This window comes from Onychostruthus taczanowskii, unplaced genomic scaffold (genome assembly GCF_017590055.1).
Source record: "Onychostruthus taczanowskii isolate IOZ18803 unplaced genomic scaffold, ASM1759005v1 scaffold42, whole genome shotgun sequence".
In the NCBI taxonomy this organism is placed as follows: domain Eukaryota; kingdom Metazoa; phylum Chordata; class Aves; order Passeriformes; family Passeridae; genus Onychostruthus; species Onychostruthus taczanowskii.
Genome location: NW_024501682.1, coordinates 6469460 through 6484583, shown reverse-complemented (window position 1 = coordinate 6484583; position 15124 = coordinate 6469460). Strand labels below are relative to the sequence as shown.

General features: G+C 48.1%; 1 protein-coding gene across 4 annotated transcripts in view; it reads right to left on the bottom strand.

The window, feature by feature from the left end:
* Positions 1-981: 981 nt before the first annotated feature.
* Positions 982-15124, bottom strand: part of LOC121340710 — a 60243-nt gene continuing 46100 nt past the window's right edge. For 3 of the 4 annotated variants that reach the window (XM_041413640.1, XM_041413641.1, XM_041413642.1), the window contains one exon: positions 982-3359. In XM_041413640.1, coding sequence (XP_041269574.1) covers positions 3231-3359 — 129 coding nt within the window. In that variant the 3' untranslated portion in view covers positions 982-3230. The remainder of the gene's footprint in view (positions 3360-15124) is intronic. The other variant, XM_041413643.1, reaches the window with a different exon arrangement.

Below are 15124 nucleotides of genomic sequence, written 5' to 3'. Positions count from 1 at the left end.
AGCCTACAGACGATCAGGGTTTGTGGAGTCATAGCCACCACCACGGTTTTGAACGGCATCTGGGGCTCCAAGGGCGGGTGCGCTGAGGGATCAGGCTGTGCTGGAAGAAGCATCCCAGATGAAAGCATTCTGTAAGGGAGGGACAAGAGCAAGGGCTCGGGGGAGCCAGCAAGGCACCGTACAACCCTTGCAAAATTGGCCAAGGCAAATTAACAAGCTGCAGCTGACAGAGAGGGGAGGACTTCAAGATAAGAGAGATGGCAAGAAGCCTAGAGGAGATCAGAGCTTGGAGGGAAGAATGGAAAAGGCCTCCTGGGAATGAATCTAAATAGGGCTGCTAAGGGAATTTATGCTAATATCTCTCAGGAGGCCTTGGAAAAGGGGACATAGGTAATAGCCTTGTGAGATGCTAGTGAAGATACAGAGTTAGGAGTGGGGGAGAGACAGGAATTAGCTCAAGTAAATAACAAGGGGTGGGGAATGTACATTACAAATACCCGAGATGGAGCACAGAGAGCAAAATCCAGAGAAAGGGATGAACTACAGCTAAATTATGGAGAAGGAAACGTACTCTGGCTGTAAACAAAAGGGCTGTGGAGACTCTCAGGACAGACATGCAAGACTTCCTGAACTCAAAATGACAAGCCAAAGACCATTTGGATAGTTACTCAAAAGCCAAAGCACAATCTTGGTGTGGAAAGCACCAGTGAGGGACAATGCACCATACCTCAAATGGAGCAGGTATACATACAAAGAACCTGGCATTCATTTTGGACAAGCTCTTCATTTCCAAAGCCAATCACCTGCAGAGGGGGCCTCCTTGCATTGTGGAGTGCTTGGGAGTGGCTGCACTGTGTCATAGCTCACTCTACTCCACCCCCTCCATACCCCCACCCACAAACACCCAGAAGATGGCAAATGCACCAGACCCACCAGAAGTGTGAATATAGCGGCTCTTACACTTTCTTTCACTGTGGGGTTTTAAATTTTTTATTTTTTCTTCAGATTGAAAAAGAAAAGACAGAAAAGTTACAAAAGTAGTAAAAGGCAACAATATTAGCAGGACATCCCTGTTCCCTGCTCCCACCTGGGGCAAGGCAGCCTGCCCCACCGACTGGCTGGCAGGAACACACCTCTGGGCCCCAGCACCTTGGCAGCTCTTGCTGAGCAAAGCCTGAGGCTGCAGGGCCATATAGAAGGCTGCCACCCCAGCCATTTGCACAAGGAATGTGCCTCTTAGATGGGTACAAGGCTATGGCTGTCCCATCTCCTGAGCACAGGGATTTGGTCCAAAGGAGCAATGCTTCCTGTCCTGCACTGGGCAGCTTGATCTGGCAGCAGTTAAAGAGCTGGGGTGTGCCATCAAAACAAGATAAGCAGAATTTCTACAGGGGCAGGAGCAATCAGCAGAGGAACTGCACTCTCTTGGAAACAGGGACTTGCAGGGAACCATGATGGTCTGCCAGAGGTCCCTCACATAAACACAAGTGACCTCTTGGAGGTGATGCTGGTGCAGGGGGTGACCCAGCTGTCACAGTCCAGAGCCAAACAGCAGGCAGAGCTGGGACAGCATCAGGACAGACATCCCCTCACCACCTTGCCCAGCTGCTCTGCCTGCCTGAATGACAGGAGTTAGGGAGAAGAGGGGGGGTGGGGGATTCAGGTCCCCAAGCCTACAGCCTTTGGACTTTCCCAGGGGTCTCAGTGAAGGGCCCAGACCAGCTCACTGGATATCCTCCTACTGGCAGCTGGACTGACCATTGGTCTCAACCAAAGAGCAGCAGCAAAGACTCTACACTGAGGCAAATTTAAAAAAAACAAAAATTATTTTGTATTACTCACAGTTGCTCCTCTGGACAAACTACTTACTTCCCCTTGCACTCAGGTACAGTCTCATGGTGGGCAAGGCCTACAGCAAGAGGTTACTCTCTCCACCAGGTGCAGCAAGAGGAAAGGCTTTGTTCCCCTGCCTCAACAGGAAAGGTGAGAGCTTGTTCTGTTAACTCCTGCCTTTGGCACAAGACACACACATGCGTTGAGGACAGATCCCAGCCCAACACCAGTGGTAGCAAGGCCTAGCATGGTCCCAACAGCCTCAGAACTGTCTGTGGAGAAATGTCCCCCACCTTCACTCAAAACTCCCCTCCTGTTTCTTCCACCAACAGCCACAAAATCGACTTTTTCCCACTGCTTGCTTCATCTGAGAATACTGTCCCACTGATATCAGAAGAGAGTACCTGAATTTAAGAGCTAGCATAAACAAGGCGGGTGGAAAGCTAGCTGGAGACATTAAATTGGTTTAGGTTTGGTGGCACCACTTACCTCCACCATCATGTAGTGGGACAATACTATGGAGAAGTGCTACATACCCCAGAACACACACCGTCCCAGCAGAGAGGAGACCCATGAGCACACAGTCACCCCCAAGCTCTTCTCTTTGACGATGCTGAGAGGACTGAAGGTGGCTGCTGCATTTTCCTGGATAGCTCAACACAGACCTTCCAATTCTAGAATTTTATTCTAACCCCAGATCTACATATGGATGTCTCACTCTCCCATTTCAATCTCTTTTTGGACAGTATGATCACCGAACTGCCAGCAGATCATCTGGAATGCACAGCTAAATGTGCCAGTTACTCCTCCATACACCTTCTTGTCCTAGGGTTTTCCACTTGAGAGAGCTTGATGTGAATGCAATTATAACAATTCTCAGAGAGGGATCTTGTTTTGCAAGCAGCTGTGTATAGCCTCCGTCTCCAATCCCGAGCTCACTTCTGAGTGGGAGAAGTGTCAGGTCTAGAGCAAAGCACTATAGACCCAGGTATCCTTGGGAAACTGACTGGATTTGGTTTCACAGCTTGATCACTCATCCCTGCTGCCATGCAGGTCATACTAATCCCTGAACACCTCCTGGATATCTTCAGTTGCCACCATCCTCATGTTTGACACTGCCTTGGTGGCAGTTATTGCAGTTTGTGGACCTGACTGGTTTGCTTTGCCCTGAAAGACAAAACTCACTCCCTCTGCCACTGCTGGGATCCATCAGTGGTATGAGAACAGGCACTGCTGCCAGGCCACTTGCTTCCTCCTGCCAGAGCAGCTGCATTGCAAAGATGTGTCATTGCCCCTTCTTCTCCCACCCCCCGCCTTGGGTATCACCACCTCCCCTTCTTCTCCCTGCCAGGCAGGACACTGGTTGATAGTTCCTGAGGTTTTTTGGAGAAACTCCTTCAGTAGGCACATGACGGTTCTTCCACTGGAGCTATCGGGCTCAGCGGCTTCAAGGTGCTGAGGGAACGGAAGGCAAAAGTGGAGGGATCGTACATAAAGTGGGGCGGCGGGCGGCCTCCGCTGATGCTCTGCAGGGGAATAAAAAGAGACATGAAGTCAGTGCTCATCTCACCTGCAAAGGGTGAAGTTCCTGCCTTGAGTACTTTGTCATGCCCCCCTCTGATACAATTACACCTCCTTGAATAGGTGGTCATGCCTGCACTTGCAGCAAATGGCACGAACATAAGCAGTGCGAGCACTTTGCTCACATCCTTGCTCTTACCCTTCAAGATAAAAAGCAGACACACCTCCCTTCCTCCAGGACTAAGGTCCCTAGGATGCACCTGACTAGGGTCCATGGCATCTGTAGTCACTAAATGAAACAGGATATCTATGATGCATTTAGAGCAGCGCGGTCAGAAAAGCATTACTACCAAAAGGATCACATCAAAAAGCTAAATTCACTTGGCCTTGAAGTAAGATCTGGTACACTTTTAGAGCATGGAAACAAACCAAGTTATCTCTAGAAACACATCTGCAGCCCCATTTTTCAACAGCTCTCCAATAAGGATTTACAAGCCACTCTTTCTTAAAGTCCCAGGCATGCTGAAGCTCTCCAGGGTTCTGGTTCCAGACTCTGAAGTTTGAGGAGGAATGGCTGAGAATTGCTTGGAGGAAAACATTCCACCCGTAAGGCCTTACAGACTGGTTTTACCATGGCCACTAAAAACCATTCTCTCCCCTTTTGCTCCCAGTGTTCAGAGCAGGTCCACAGTAAGGAGGCCAGAAATAGCCATGTACTCCCTGCACTGTGTGACAGGACAGAAATGCTGTTTTCCACTAGGCTGTGCTAGGATATGTAGATCCCAGAGGAATTGTAGTGCCAAAGAAGTAATTCCACTCTGTTAAATGTAAAGAGCTTTCATTTAACTTTTCAGGAACTTTGGTTTGTTTCTTTCCTTATGCAAGGAGAAGCACTAGTGGGACAGCTATTTCACTGATAATTTCTGGTCAGGAGAGGAGGTCTCAATGCTCTAGGGTCCAGGAAGGTGTTTAATCATGATTCTGTAGAGTTCATTCCCAAGGAACAAGTGGGAAGTTCAGCAGCTCAGAAACTCATGCAAACGTCCCCTATTTTCATTGCACTTCTAACACTCTTGGGAAGGACTTGACCACTAATTTCACAGAGGTTAGGAAAAAACCCAATGAGAAACAGGTTAGGAAGAAAACCCCAAAACCTACAGGTTTTCAGGGCAGAGAAGTGACTGAGAGCAGCCCTGCAGGAAAGGACTTGGGGGTGGTGGTTGATGAAAAACTCAAGGTGGGCTAGCACTGTGCACTCACAGCTCAGAAAGCCAGTGGAATCCTGGGCTGCATCAAAACAGCCAGCAGGTCAAAGGAAGTGATTCTCCTGCCCTATTCTGCTCTTGGTGAGACCCCACCTGGACTACTGTATCTAGCTGTGGAGTCTCCAACAGAAGGAGGACATGAAATTGCTGGAGCAAGTCCAGAAGAAGACATGAAGTTGTTAAGAGGCCTGGAGCATCTCCCCAGTGAAGACAGGCTGAGAAAGTTGGAGCCTGGAGGGAAAAAGGTAGCACGGAGATCTCACAGGAACCTTCCAGTATCTGGAAAGGGTCTACAGGGAAGCCAGAGAGAGACTCTTCCTCAAGAATTGTAGTGACAAGGTAAGGAGTTATGGGTACAAATTGGAAGAGGTCAAATTTTAGTCTATATATTAGGAAGACATTCTTTCCTGTGAGAGTGATGAGACACTGGAACAGGTTGCCCAGGGAGGTTGTGAATGCCCCAACCCTGGCAGGGCTCAAGATATGGCTGGGTAAGGCCTTGAGCAGCCTGGTCTGATGGCAGGTGTCCCTACCATGGCAGGTGGAATTAGAGCTAGATGATCTTTAAGATCACTTCCAACTCTTAACATTCCATGTGATTCACACTGGGCTCCGTTGTTATGTGACTCCCTGTTCTTTTTCTAGACCTTTCCTAACTAGAACTGTGGTCTCCTTTGCTTAGCCTGCACTGTGGGACTGTTCCTCAAAGAATTAGGCTTTTTAGGAACAATTACCAACTCTGTCTCACAGAAGACAGTTCATTTGAGCACTTCAGATCCAGGTCTATCACACACTTAACAGCATGGCAACGTGATGTTTTGATGCCTCCACCTCTCCTCTGCCTGAGTTTTAACTTGTCATCACAAGACAGCAACACACAAATATCCCCTAAAAGCTGCTCAGATGGTTTGTCTCATCCAAACACACACAGCAAATCAGAGTGAGCTAAGGAAGTGTCCAAGCCAGGCCCTAAGTGCTGCAACAACTACAGCAGGATCTCGAAGCCTCTTGTCTCCAAGGCTCTTGTCACAGCTCAGCCCCGACGGGCAGCAGCCTTTATGTCAGGAGAGACCTCTAAAAGCCAGTGTGGGCAGCATGTTCCTGCCTAGTTGGTATCTCTTCTGCAAATTAAGACAGGCACTCGAGAATGGAAAATGCCAACATGGTGCTTGGCATCAGCTGTGCCTGGAGTTTCAGCCAGCAAATCATGCCCTGCTACATCACCCTGACACCTTGGCCAGCAGCATAAGAAACAAGAGAGGCAGATTTAAGGGCCTTTACTCAATAGCCACCTGCTGTGGGGTTATATATGGTGTATGCTCTGGCAGGCCTCAGAGCTGGAAGGTAACATAGCAACCCCTATTCAAAGCTAAGGGGCAGAATAAATCAGCACATTTGTCCTTCTCCAGAGCAGAGAAGGTCCCCTGCCAGTGCCAAGAGGGAATGGGAACAAAGAACCTGGCAGTCCCCTCCATTTTGAAATGCCAGACAGGATTAGGAAAGGCAGCTGAATCTGTTAATTTCTGGCAGACGGCAGATGAAGAGGCTGGGGAAAGACGGCCCCAAATGATAGACGAAAGTCATCTACAAAACTCACCAGGTTTTGGGTGGAAAGCTGTGCTATGGTTTCTCTCTGGGTCTTTTTCTGGGGCCAATGTGTGGGGCAGAGAGCCTTCCCAGGGCACTGCCAGGATGATAGGCACAGAACAGGTGAGGCTGAAGGTCAGGGATGTGAGAAGACACAGGAGGATGCTGAGATTGACGGGTAGTCACACAGCTGCAAGTGAGGCTCAAAATGCACTCAATCCTGCCTCTTCATCATGGCACCTCTCAAGCAGCCACAAGAGGACCACTGGCTTTCAACAACCGCAGACAAGGGCAGAGAGAGAATGGGCCTGTGCCCAACTGCAGGCAGTAACAGCAGAGGCAGTAACCTGACTGCCCTCATCCATAGCAATACCCTGACCAATCTGCACTCCTTTATAACCCTGAGCTATACAGGATCCTTGTGCACCTGTTCCCTTACTGACAGAACAGCACCTCTGGTACTGACCTTGCTGGAGGTAAGAAACTTCCAAATCCTTCATCTCTCTTCTTGCAGAAAAGGATTTTTAGAATGGAGTTCATATCCAGCTCTAAGGATGACCAGGTCTGATCTGGCTTAGTCCTAGACAACATTTGGCATCACAGCATGTGGTGGTCTGGTCCTGATGAGTAGCACAAGGCAAAGCTCTGTAGATGTACTTCCAGAACAAAAATGGATAGAGCCAGCCGCCAGAGAGGGGAACGTTCCTGCTACCCTATTGCTTGAGCCAGCTGCCTCCCTGTAGTCTGGGCAAGCATCCTCATCAGCCTGCCCTTCTCCTTGGGCACACCATGCCTGGGACTTTGCTTTGACTAGGGAAGGGTGTTAGGAGTTGTTGCCACTGCAGCAGGTCCCCAGGGAGCTTGCCATAAACCTGCCTGAAGCCCCTGGTGAGCAACCCCAGGCCAGCTCCTGCAGAAGCTCCTCAGAGCACAAACAATACTCACTTGACATTAAAGGCTCATGTGTTCACTCTAATGGCATTCAGACAGCTGGGTACCGCTCACAGAACGGAGCCTAATATGGGCCCTGTGCTAATGGAAATCATTAACCAGAGCCCTCAATTTGCTAAGCAATGTATTTACACAGCTGGAGAGTGGCCCGAGTCAGACTCACACGGCTGCCACAGGAGAGCACACAGGCTCAGACATACTCTGTCAAACACACGTGCTCACTTGCACATACTCACCTGCCTCAGATTCTCCCCAGTACACAGGCGTTTCCCTCGTCACTTGTGCACATCCCTCTGTGCACACACAGGCTCCTGACTCAGAAATCACAAGGAGTGCTGTTCCACTCAAATCTTGCCTCCTTGTAAAGTAATTCAAGCCATGCAGAGCCAGAACTTCACAGTATCCAGGGGATGGTCTAAGGCACCACAGGTCATCACTGGCTTGTACAGCTGCTCAGAACACAAGGTAGCTCCAGCACCTGAAGATACCCACACTGCCCTACTGCACACCTGATCTGGGTTAGATGAGCTCCTAAGGGAGGTACACATTTCAAGCCACTATCCACAAACCACCTCGGTCAAGGATGCCTCTTCACCCGTGTACATGAGCCTATACGTAGACTCCTGCCAGCATGTACTGTTCTCACCAATAGCATTATCACCTTTAAATAGTGATAATGCTATTGGTGAGAACAGTACATGCTGTTTGCAGGGGGGCAAATAAACAACAAGGTTTGAAACATATCTGAAGTGTATTAACAAAGAAGCACACCTAAATATAGTGAGTGGAGGGAGGCGCCTCAAAGAAGGCCAGTAAGATCAAACATCACAGAAGAAATGCTGATTTCAATCATATTAGCAGCTCTCAGAAAACAGACAAGTGCACAACTGTTCCATAAACCCACCTGTAACATAACTGTACATTTTGGCAAGGAAAGAGTATAAGGAAGAAGACAAACACATACAGCTAAATCTATTAATATGAAGGCATATTCCTCCTAGAAACAGGTCACTTCTATGAAGTCTGGGAAAATATCTCAAATGCAGACAGTAACATGATTTTGGTCTCATGATTCCATACAATCACGGTTCTCCTCTCTGGACAAAGCCAAAGTGAGCACAGGTCCAAGTGAGCTTTCAGCTATGGAAATGACAATCCCCACAGGAGTGGGGAAATGCAGCTAGCCAACACAACAATGTCTTTGAAGGGAGTGGTGTGCTGGGGGAGATGGAACACTGAGAGGACTCTTTGGTCCTCTTTCTCAAGAGATCTAGTACCCAGGTGGGATTCAAAACCAGATCAGCTTGTGCACTCTGCCAACCTGTCCATACTCAAGGCCAATCCAGCAAAGGAGTCCCTTCTTTCCTACTCTTGGGCCCCAGTGCTGCTGAGCTCCATTTAAAGGATGCTGCCTTCCAGTGGTGGGTGAATGATCCCTTTGCAGTCTGTAGACTCACTTGTTAAAAGTCCTTTGGGATGAAAGGCACCATGTAATTGCAAGTTGTAAAGGCGCATCCGATTTCCACCACCACCCCGTGTGGAAAGGAATAAATCCCCAGAATAGCTTTGGCAAGGACAGATGCCTGCCTGGGATGCTGCCTGTCTGTGAGACAGCTGCCTTGCCCAGGAATGGGCAAAGTCAGAGGTAGCACCAATATTCAGGCAGGGCACAGAAAGAGTAAAGGCTGTCAGACCGTCAGAGGAACATTTACAGGTACACTGATTTAACTCCACTTTGTCCTCCTTCCTCTCACCCCTGCTAGGTGCTAGAAAATAAACTTCTTCACTCTTCAACTTGGATGTGTGAAACCATCAGCAAGGGAAGAGGACCCACATGCCTGCTCCTAGTTACATCTGTAATTCCAAACATGGTTCTGCCCAGGCTACTTCCCAACATCTATGCCTCAGTTTCTTCAGTGCATAATACATACATGTCCTGGTTTCTGCTGGGATAAAATTAATTTTCTGCCCAGTAGCTAGTGTATCCTTTGGCTTAGATTGAGGATGAGAATAATGGTGACAGCAATAACTAAAAATATCAGTCTGTTAAGCAGTGTTTATACTAAGTTAAGGACTTCTCAGCTTCTCATGCCCTGACAGTGAGAAGGTTTGGAAGGCCATGAGAAGCTGGGAAGCAAACCACCAGGACACCTGGCCCAAACTGGAAAAAGGACTTCTCCATACCACATGATGGCATAAGCTGGTGTTTTGCTTTCCCAAGTAGACATGATGCAGTCCTGCTCTCCTGGAGATGGCTGAACACCTGCCTGCCTACGGGAAGCAGTGAATGAATTTCTTGTTTTGCTTTGCCTGCATGCACAGTTTTTGCTTTCTCTATTAAATCCTCTTTATCTCACCCCACAAGACATCTGACATTCACCCTCCCAATTCTCTCCCCCAACCCACCAGGGTAGCAAGCTAGCAACTTCATCATGGGGTTAAGGCACAACAGTACACTACAGCCAGGATGAATTAATTAACTTCTAGGTGTTTCAACCTTCTGATGAGAGGCGATTTCTTTTCAATTACAGTCTTGCTTCAGGCAGTTTTCAAGAAATAGTCGCTGGCAAGCAGGACCAGCTCCTCCAGTGGAGCAACAATTCACATTTAACTGCTTATTCATTAACTCCGACAGGGCCTCTAACAATTTATTCCAGTCACAGACCCGGAGCAGCTCAAGGAGGAAATTTTCACAGGCAAACTCCTTTCCTCCTGAAAGTCTGTCCTCCTCTCCCAGGTTCATATAGAATTTTATTTCAAGGAATAGCTTAAAAATAGCCAGAACTTCATTTTATGACTACTCTTTTCCTTTCTCTTGCAAGAACAAAAAGGTAATCTCCAAATGTTGTTCTGACAAGGAACCCAAGACTTCGAAGTGGGTACTGTTTTCTTATGATTTTCATCACACTCCCCTAAAAGACTGAAAGACCTGTCTGCCATCACCAACATAAGGCTGCCTAACACCTATTTTTTTCCATACCACCACATTGCAAAGAGCAGTTCAATGGTTTACAAACACATCACTGTTCCTCTTAGAAAGGTTTAAAAAAAAAATTAAAAAAATCAAACGTTTGCAAATGTGTGTGCAGAGTTGTCAGGTGGCAACTACCAGACTTACAGAGGTGCCACCAAGACAGACAACACTGAACCTTTTTGGAAGGTACTTCAAAGGGCCTAGCAGATGCTTGTTGGTTACTTGCCCAAAAGCAGAAATAGGCATTTTCAGCTCTGGATCCTTGCTGGCACCAGCATGATAAGCCTTTCTTCTCCTCTCTCACACATCTTTAGATACGTCTTTGACAAAGCTGACTGCAAGCTTTGATTTTGCCTGCCTGACAACCTGAAGGAAAGAGGCTTAAAAGGGACAGATGGGTCATTCACAGGGGCAGTCTGTCGTTGCTCCCTGGCCAAGCTGGGGAACCCACCAATCCAGGGTCCCAGTAAAGATCACGCTGTGAAGACAAAACAAATACCTTAGGAACAAGTGCATGAACCTGTATTTCTCTACTAGTGAGCCATGTCTCGCACCCACATTTTTCCTTCTGGTAAGAAGTTGCCTGTGCTTCCTGCAGCAGTTCCTTCAAATACTACAAGGTCTGCATGTGCCTGAGCAGGAGAAGAGGCAAGAGTAGCTCCAAATAAACAAAGACAAGCCACCATCTGGCCCTAAATCTCCAAGTGCATCCAAGTCCTTAGTTTTGGTCTTACCCAAGTGACACTACCTTACCCTCTCTTTCCTCTCCGCCCTCCTGTTCCAACCCTTACTGTGCAGCAGGAACACCCTCCTCTCAGAGGGATCCCACCAGCTGCCTCAGAGTCCTCCTCCCTCGGGGCCAGGAAGCGCAGGTACCGTGCTTCCCACAGAGCCGGCACGTGGTGCGTACTTGGGAGTGTGCAGCTTCCAGTTTGCATGAGGCCAGGGCAAGCAGATCCCCTCTGGCCAGGCAGGCTGGCACACAGCAGCACGCTGCTTTCAACTTGAAGGGTACACAAATTAAACCTGCAAAGTGAGGATTAATTAGCCTGGCATGAGCAGGCTGCGAACACATGCTGACATAGTGCACTTGCCTCTGGACAAACCACCCCAGCTGTAGAGGCCAAGTGCAGGAAGTGGGTGTATTATGGGAGAGGTGTGTGGGAAAAGAGGATCACAGCTCTAGGGACTGGGAGAGGCAATGGGCGCCAGGTTCCCACAGCCACGTGAACAAAAAGGGAGCAGGAACAGCTGCAGTGGGCCTGGATACAGTGAGCAGACGTGCCTAATCAGCCATCTTGGACATGAAGCTCTGACAGAGAACAGTGGCTCTCTGTGGCCCTGTGCCATCCCCTACATCTCTCTCTGCTCCATCGCCCTGATATGAACCAGAAGTCATTAAATCTCACCCTCTCTCTGTGAAACATGCCTTGCCATTTTCCATTCCCTTGAACCACAGTGCCACTAGCCATAGCCACCATTGACACACAAGACTGTCCCAGAAGCAATTGGGCTGCACCTTGTTTCTACCACTCCCCACCTCCCCAAGTTCTAAAACCAGACCCACAATCCACACCAGACCACAAAGCAGGAACAGTGCTGAAAATAGGAAGTCAGCCTCCTCACTCAACAGCCACTTGCTACTTTCATGGTGCTGTGTGGATTACAGAGCTCTTGGTTATTACACAAAGTCTGTTCTGTGGGCACTTAGATGATTCAACAGGTGTGAAGGCAGAAATTTATGAAAAGCAGGAAGCAATAGATGCTCTCATCCTTACAGAAAGAGAAGAGGGACATGACAGTCCCACTTCTACCTACTATGGGCAGACTAAAGGCTGGTTAGCCTTTGCCATGAAATCTAGTAAAAGCCAGGTATTTGGAATAGTTTTTAACAGACAAAGGCATTGCCCCCTTGGCTACACAGGACCCTTCCCCACACTGAGGAAACTCTGGACAAAGTCTTTTGTCAGGAATTATTCAGAACAAGGGCTGGTGTTCTCCAGGACCAACTATCATCTTCAGCAGGCAGTTCAGTAGCTGGGCTGGGAGGAGTGTAGGATACCCAAAGTGATATTCATGCTCCCACTTAGCAGAGGGCCTTCTCCATTTTGCTCAGCAGAGGGATGACCAACTGTAGCCAAGACACCACAGGGGAAAATGGAACACCAAAATCTCCAAGAGAGGCTTCTCACCATAAAGTAATCCAAGCGTGTGACTAGCCAGGGAGGGAAGTCTCTCTTGTAGATTCTAAGATCAGGGTCAGGTTTAGATATACTAAAACAACACATACTAGAAACAACCTGGAAGGTTTGAGAAACTGTTTGTAAGCTGCAGTTTGGGATTTCTGCTGCCTGAGATGCCCTGGGCGTTTACATTCATTATATGGTATGAATAAGGACACATGGCCTAAAGTTCTTGTCACCCTCTCTTCAAATGAGTTGCACCTTCTGCTGGTTTCTCAGTGTAACTCACTCTGCATATTTATATGCATCCAAGATAAATGCTTGCACAGCTCCTTGGGAGCCTGTGATGGAAGGAGCAACATCTGTGGTTTTATATATATATATGTCTGTGTGTGTGTATACACACACTGAACCTTCTGATTTTTTAGAAATCTTTACTTATCTGCACAGCCAGAACAAGAGGTTTGCATCAATACTGCTCTGTCACCTGGTATGCCTTGCACTTGTGAATAGCTCAGGCATCTGCCCAGAAGGCTCTGGCCAGCATATCTCCTGTTCAGCTCCAAGCTGAAAAGGTCCCTTGTTTTAGCAGAAGGAAAGCCAGCATGTTTCTGCAGTGGCCTTTTAGGATGCAGAGTAAGAGATAAGAGACAGGGAAGTCATTCGAGGGATCTGGCCCCTGTCCAAGCAGAGGGTGTTCTCAACATTGATAAGATCAAGGCAAGAGCACAAGAGGTTTATGTTCCGATTTAAAATTCTTATTTTTACATAGCAGAAAACATCTCTCTGATCAGCCAGGTTATCAGATTGGCCTTGAAATCCTTCCTTCCTTTCTGCTAGCCCCAACAAGATCCTTGAGACACAACTGGTAAGCCCCTGGGTGTCTTCTACCCACCTACTGCTGTTAAGACAAGCTCAGCTCCACTAATCCCATTCAGAGACTGCATGTATAAGTTGGTCAAGGAAGAACAAAACCAGGGATAAATGACAGACTTTTAACCTTCATCCCAAGATGGCCTGGGGAATTGAAGACTATTGATATTACAGATAGACTGGAAGACAGGTCTCTGCATTCAGAGCTGGCCAAGCCTGGTCTAGGGCAGAGTTACCCCCCATGAGCACATGGTCACCCAGTCATCCTCCTTCCAGTGCTGAGGAATTGTCTCCATTGCAAAACACACCTCACTACACGAACACACTCGGGACACCAAAACACCCACAACATGTGTGCCCCTCCCCACTCCCAGTGCCTCGCTTCCAGTTACAGACACGACACTGGCTGACACTGTGGGGCACCAGGGACCAGGTCTGTACACCCACACTGCCCAGCTCAGGTGCCACCTGCACACAGGCCAACATCTGCCCCAACCTTGCAGTGGCATGCACTTTACTACATTTAACTATTATGTACAAATCCACAGTTCATGTATGTGCTGTCACCTCTAATCTATCGCTGCTTGCCCACAGGGCATGATTCTTCTGTTCCATTATCCTTTACTGGGAGGGAACAGAAGGAAGATTTCTTTCTTTTTTAATATTATTTGCTCTTCACTGTAGGCTGCCACCTGTCACAGCTGCTGTTCCTGAAAACATTTCAAACTGAGCTGCTCCGCATTAGAAAAGGCTATCAATCTCTCTTCCATAACTGTTAGGTTCTTGGAGTAGTCACATCACTATCCCATCATCCCTCTTAAGAACCACTGAGTGAGTGGAAAGGCTGTAGCTGATCACCACCCCAGCTGGCCCCTGGGAAACTTAAGCACAGGAAACAAGAGCAAGGTGACACCTTAGTGTTAAAACAGCAGCAAAACCTGCTTAACAGCAGCAGGTCACCTGCTTAGGAAAGACTACCAAGGACCACAAACATTTCCAAAGCCTGTAGCCGTGTTTCCATGCCAGAGGGCAAAGATACTGCCCCTCCATCTTGCCTTCCCATGGGAGACTTTTCCAGCAGAAGACAGAGGAAGGAACAGCCGCAATGATGCGTGAGAAAACAACACCTTTCACACTGACACGCAACAAAGCGCCAAGATGTCAAGGCAACTGCAGTATCAGCCAGGAGGAGGGTTTTTTTTAAAAGCAGGCATCATATCACAACCACATGGAGACACTGATCTCAGCAAGAACAGGATGAAAATGCTTCACTGATGATCTTACCAAGTCACTGTCATCATTGCCCTCACACAAGATGGAATAAGCACGATCCTTTCTCCTACAAGTTATTCAGCAGCAGGAAAACTGAAGGGAGAAAGCAAGGATCCTTGCTTCAAATCCCTGCCACAAGCCACTAGATATCCTGCCTGCTCCTCAGATCAGTTCACTCACTGCCTGTTCATCCAGCTGTACACTGTCTGGGTATCTGTGACCATCTCAGTTCAGAAAGAGACTCTTCCTGAGCTGAAACAGGAACACTTGTGCATCAGTGCCACAGTGACACAAGCAAAGTGGTTCACATGGTGATGTTTCCTGTTCAGACACACAGACAGCTGCCTGGTTCCTCCTGTGACAGCTCATCAACCCATCAGTATGAGATCTGTCTTCATTTCTTCTACCCTCACCACAATGGACAGGTTCCAACAATGAATCTGTGCCACCAGACCCTCAGCAATAGAGAGCCAAGCCTCTCACCTTGCCTCCTGCTATCACTGTTGGCAAAATGCCACATTCAGCAGGGCCTTAGAATAGCCCTTCCAATAGAACCTAGGTACCTAGAGTGCTTTGACTCCACTATGGACAAGACCCAGAAATCACAGAAGTCTTGATGTTGCTCTAGAGATAGCTGAGTTCAAACCCCCTCCTCTGAGCAGGGT